Here is a 6,000-nt window from a genome sequence, read left to right as displayed (position 1 = left end):
AATGATTTTCTTCTGTTGTACTGCACTTCAAGTATTACTATCAATTATCATTAACTACAGAATGTAATTATTATGTCAGGGTAGCATCTACAAACAGCACAAAAGTTGTGAAGTATATTCCAACCACAAGAGTGTTTTCATATCAGATGAAATAATTAACATGTTAAATAGCAAAATAATCCATATAACTCTTATGTAAAGAAAGACTTGAAAGAATCTTCAGGCGTTTTGCTGTACTCAAATAGACTTGAGACTCCTATGAAATCAAGCACAACACAAATGAAGACCCTTAGAATATTTTTTATTAACAGTTTAATGATTAAAAAACATGGATCAACGTAGCTGGACAGGCTAATTAGGCTGATACTGTGGCCTACTTCTATGTGGGACTTAAACATATTCCTGAGATACAAAATCTACACTAATGCAATAAAATGAATAATTATATACCAGTCCATACTACATTTAGTGTTACAAGCTGGGCATGGCAGAAAAAAAGAAAATAAACACAAAGAAACAAGAGTGAAATTTTAAAGAGCTCATAATATCTCTAGGAAAACTTTACAAAACACATTATTTACAGAAAAAAAACATTTATATTTTGCATATGTTCTGAATGCACGGTATATTCATAGTATAAGTATTAATAAGATTTATGTGAAACCTTGCACCATTCTTTAGTCTTTCTATAACTCTTTAATTGATGTCATTTAGTAATGTGTCCTTAGTGGCTAATGTGGAATGTACTATGATGTCATAAATAGGAGATAATGCTGTCATGTGCATGCATACATCACTGTAAGTTTAAAAGACAGTGTGCTCCTTCCATTCTATTCAACTTTCAATGGAAAAAAAATGAGAGAAATAAATTTAAAGTTTTCCATGAGTCATAATAAGCACTTTAAATTATGTATATTCCATTATTTTTGTAATATACCTATACAGCAATGAGAGAAGGACAAATTTCCATTTTTAAATAATTTGCATCATAAGGAGGTGCTACAGAATTTCAAGCAACATATATCAGCTTGCTACAATGTGACATGTTGTCTCTTTTCAAACAAATATGTTTACAAGAAGGTGTTACACAATTTCAAGCAACAGTTATGTTGTTACAATGCATTATTTTTATTTTGCCACATTTGGCTTGACTTCTGTTTGTCTGAATTGTGTAGCCTTTTATTTCCAGATTATTACTTTTTTTGTTCATGTACTAAACATAGTCCTTTACAACTTGTATCAATATCAAATTAACTAAGATACTGTGTACAGTAATGATAAGTTTAGACTTTGCTTTTTTATTACAGTAGCTGCAATTTGCCTAAAATCCTTAAAACTGTCCAAGCTCTTTGCTATTTAAGAAAAAAAGTACACAAAAGGTGAGCTCAGTTACAGGAAGTGCAGCATTTAATGTAATCTAAATCAGAGCAACTAATGGAACAGGATATAAACTGAATAAATTAACAGTCCCTTTTTGTAAATGTCCTACTATCACCCCAGCAATGCTCTTAAAGCATGTGGGTATTGCAATTTATGTGCTTAACTACGGATTTTTTTTTTGTCAGGAAAGAAATAGGACTTTTTCTGCATACAGCATAACACTGAAAAGAAATAAAAGAAATAAAATGATTGATCACAGCGCTGAAATCTGAAAAAAAAAAATGTCAGTCTAAATTTGTGCAATATACATCCTGGCATTGGGCGTAAATACTGGCTATGGCAAATTATTTACATGTGACTAAACTATACAGGAAGAATTGATTTTTCATTTACCTAATTATAACCAGTTCCTCTTAATGTAAAGAAAAGAATGTCCTTTCTTTACAAATATAACATTTTCTCAAGTGCATCTAAATTAGTTTCTATGTGACTAGTAGCACCTATCTTATACTGCCAAACTACCATACTATATTCACACATTATTGCATTTTTTCACAGATGGCATAGAGTGAATTGTAAAAACAAGCATGCAACCACACCAATACAGATAAAGTCTTTAAAATGTTGTACTGTATATGAGCTCTAAAAATGTATATGATTTAATATGTAATGAGGATTAAGCAATTTACTTTAATTATTTATATGTTGAGACCTTATAAAATGAGCAGCCATAATCATGGAAGCTAGGACAAATAGCTTAAGAAGTATTTTTTTTAATCAGGATTTGTAATATTGGCTTTGAAACCTGCCCAGTTTACATTTTTAATATTGTATACCTAGACAGAAAATAATATATGAAGACCCATTTCTCTCATCTTAGAGCATTTACTAATGGTACTGCATTTCTACTATACCTAAAATTTGCAACCAAGATATTTATATTATCTGCAGAGTTATGACACATACAGATGAGAAGATAATCATATTTACTGAATTTAAGATTGAATGGTGCCAGGAGGCTGACATTTAATTGCCATGCAAAAGAAAGAGGTTAACAGGGCAGATCAGAAAAGCACAATAAATTCTAAGATATGCTGTTAACTTGTCCTCACAGCTGTACAATGTGTACAATAATATAGGTGATGCTGGATGACAAAAATTGTAGCATGATTCTTAAGCACAACACTGTTTAAAGCATTAATTAATTTGTTAAAAAATTAATAATTTACATAAACCAAAACTTCTATTCAGATTTGAATTTTAGGGTGTAGTCCATAAATATACAAATTTTTATAGAGGAATAAAGAGCATGGTAGATATCTAGTAATACTGAAAATGCCCAAATGCACTAATAGGATTGTTACATGAGTGACTTACAATTATTTATACTTCACAAAAATGCATAGACAAGAATTAATATAAACAGTTAATCCATCTATACATAACTCACTGTATATTATTTTCTGGTGTTCACTTTGTTTTCTTTCTGACATTATTGTACAAATCTGAGCCTGTCCAATCAAAAATGAAACTTCCAAGAATATATGTCCTTGTGGGCTCAGCGTGCTAACGTTTCAGCTCTCTGGTATTAAGATCACAAAATTGTAGAAATTCTACACACACATATATATATATATATATATATATATATATATATATATATATATAGCTCATTTGTTTACTGTAATGTCAGATGCCTGAAGCAAGAAAATATGTAAGTAGGACAAACTTTTACATACTTGAAATGTACTTATTTATTGTTACTGTATATACTAATAATGTGAGTTTTACATCATCCACATTTATTAATATATATGACATTTTATTTTTCCAGTTTTGTATTAAATTTGTCGACTAAAATAAAATGATGTTGATTTACTGTGTGATGCTATGCACACAACTGAATAAAAATTAAGAATAAAGTGACATCTTTTCTGCAGTATCAGCAGTCATCATTGGTTTACCTAGAGCTATATACTAAAGAACACATGATCAAATGTGGTTAGAAAATTCACAACCTGAGGCTGCACACCAGTTGTTAGCTTTAAATGTTCGTTTTGTTAATGTTGTGCTTCCATTTTATATATTTTAACAAACTAGAACAAGAAACATAAAGTAATTATTTCTAAACAGTGCTGGAATATACAGACATGTATGTTTTACAGAGGTAAACATTATATTATAACCTTAAGCTGCTTCAACTGAACAATAAGCAACATGAAGGCAGTAGGCTGTAGCTCTTTATGTTGCAGTTTGCATTGGATAAAAGTGACAAGACACATATCCGGATGGTATGATTACATTTTGATTTTATTTGAATAAACTGAAATTTATAGATATTCAAAGTATTTAAAATGTGTAAAAAATGTGCTCTGAAATTAAATGAAGTTAGCCAGTAATCCATACGAATAAAAGTTGCAAGGAACCTTATTTAAAAAGTGATATAAACATGTACGAGGCACAATGTCAAAATATTTCTGCAGACAAAATGTTACTAAAGTAGCCTTTTGACTTTCCTTTCTCTAAATCACGTTAATGCTAAATGCAAAAGTGATGAGTTTTATGTGTGGTTGTAGCTACTATTTCTGAAAAAAATATATATGGAGTAACAGAAAAAGATTTCTAATAATAATATTAAAGTTTAAACTGACTAAATTCAAGTAGCACATATCCACATTAACAGCCGTTAGACTGATAATATAATATTTTCTTTGTCTGTTTCTTATTTATCATGGTAATTTCCCTTATCATTACAACAACGCAATAGTATGGTCTCATTTAGAATCCAACAAACAATTCAGGAGGCCATAACTGTGCATGAAAAACAAAGTGGAGATGCTCTGGTGAGACTCAAATACTATTGTGCTGTTCTTTTACGACAAACATTTTAAGAAGAAGTGCAAAGAGATTGGTGGTGAGCAGAGAAGACCAGGTTATGTCCAAATACCATGTTCCACATATATAAAATCTGCTGGAGACATCAAACTATTGTCAGCATAGAAAATTACTGAAGCAACAGACTGCGGTATCGTAAGGATTTTGTTTAACAGATAATTCCTTTTTAATGATAAAAATGGTGATTGACACCTATGATAGCCAGTAATAACAGGGAATGTGGACAAAGAAACACATTTTAAAAAGAAAGTCTGTAAATTTAAAAAAAAAAAAAAAAACTGGTAAATGTCAGCATGCACATTAGGTTCTATATGCAATGTACAGGGCCTGCCAGCAGGTGACAACACCTGAAGGCCTTAACCTTTCCACAGTCTCTCAGCTTCTATGCAAAGAAGCTATGGCATGTACAATATACCTATTTATGCCTTAACAGATGAACATTCTTCTCTGTACTTTGTATTATCTGCAATTTGTTTTGTTTTGAGATACCTTTTGCACTGTCACTACAAACAGTAGTCATGTGATTATCAGACTTGACAGTTCTTACTTTCAATAACATATTTGGCTGTGCATTTGTACATAAAAATACTGGAAATATTTCAGAGCCATTATGCATTTGTCAGTTTATGCAAGATGGTTAAGAAAGAAAGATGTCTGTATATTCAGGCACTGTAAACATAGGTACCAATGAGGGATGAATTACAGGCAGTTCAATTGATTTTGTACTACAAATGCTAATTAGAATGGTAGGTTCCTTCAGAAGCTGGTTGTTGGCATTGGCTGGCTATAAATAGTGATATGCAGCATAATAAATGTGATAGCAACATGGTAGTTAATGAAGTCAAGTGTAGGCTTAGAGAATAATAGCCAGTGTCCTCCAGCAGCCAGTCCGATGTGTAACATTTTAAGAAACATAGCCAGCATTTAAATGAAGTATTCTTTTTTCTCCTCAGCATTGGCCTGGCTCCCTTCTGCATTGATAATGGCTGTGTCTGCATCAGGTGCATCTTCAGCTCCTTTTGCTTCATTTGTTAAATATGTTCCTACAGACATTATAAAATAAAATAAAAATGTTATGTTTAACAGCATGTAATTAAATGTTATAAGTAATTTATACATTTTATTGCAAAACATAACATTTTTCTTATAATATACTGAACTGTGCCATGTCTAGTAAAGCATGATGTACGTTCTTGTCTCATTTTATATATAAAAAGTCAGGTGTGCAAATGCATCAGGCAAGTGTATAAAATGAAGTCATAGCTCTTTTTGATGCTGACTGTGCCATGCCAAGCCGATACGTTTCTTAAGGAGAAAAGCAACAATAAGTAATTTCACTTTCTTTAGTATTATTCGATGGCTGTACAATGGAAAGATGTCTTTATCTGCACATAACATGCTTCATAAGATATCAAGAAATGATTATACACAAACTGGAAATTCTGTTCTGCTGAATGCTATTGATATATTTTTTTTAAATTATCCTTTGTCCTGGTCCCCTTCAATAAACACATCACACTGAATGATGTTTGACGACCTTTATTAAATTTCCATGAACATAACTTTGTCACCCAATATTTATTAATCACAATTTAAACATAGTATAGTTGATATTAATCACAGCATAAACATCCAAGTAATGTTAGCTAGGACAGCATGACCTCGCTCATCCTGACCCCAGTAAGCAGCGTCCTTACCTCCACTTGCTTATTTACTTATGATGCA

The 6,000-nt window shown here is 31.4% G+C and overlaps 1 protein-coding gene across 1 annotated transcript in view; it reads right to left on the bottom strand.

Annotated features, from left to right (window-relative positions):
* Window positions 1-284: 284 nt before the first annotated feature.
* The window catches only part of CADM2 (cell adhesion molecule 2), a gene marked incomplete at its 5' end in the record, with an annotated part of 1,428,667 nt that continues 1,422,951 nt past the window's right edge, over window positions 285-6,000 (bottom strand). The window contains one exon of the mRNA XM_044071843.1: window positions 285-5,318. Within this exon, the coding sequence (XP_043927778.1) occupies window positions 5,200-5,318 (119 nt within the window). The remainder of the gene's footprint in view (window positions 5,319-6,000) is intronic.

This window comes from Protopterus annectens, chromosome 5.part0 (genome assembly GCF_019279795.1).
Source record: "Protopterus annectens isolate FY-2018-M chromosome 5.part0, PAN1.0, whole genome shotgun sequence".
NCBI lineage: Eukaryota > Metazoa > Chordata > Ceratodontiformes > Protopteridae > Protopterus > Protopterus annectens.
The sequence above is the reverse complement of the archived record's forward strand: the minus strand, read 5'-3'. Positions and strand labels throughout refer to the sequence as shown.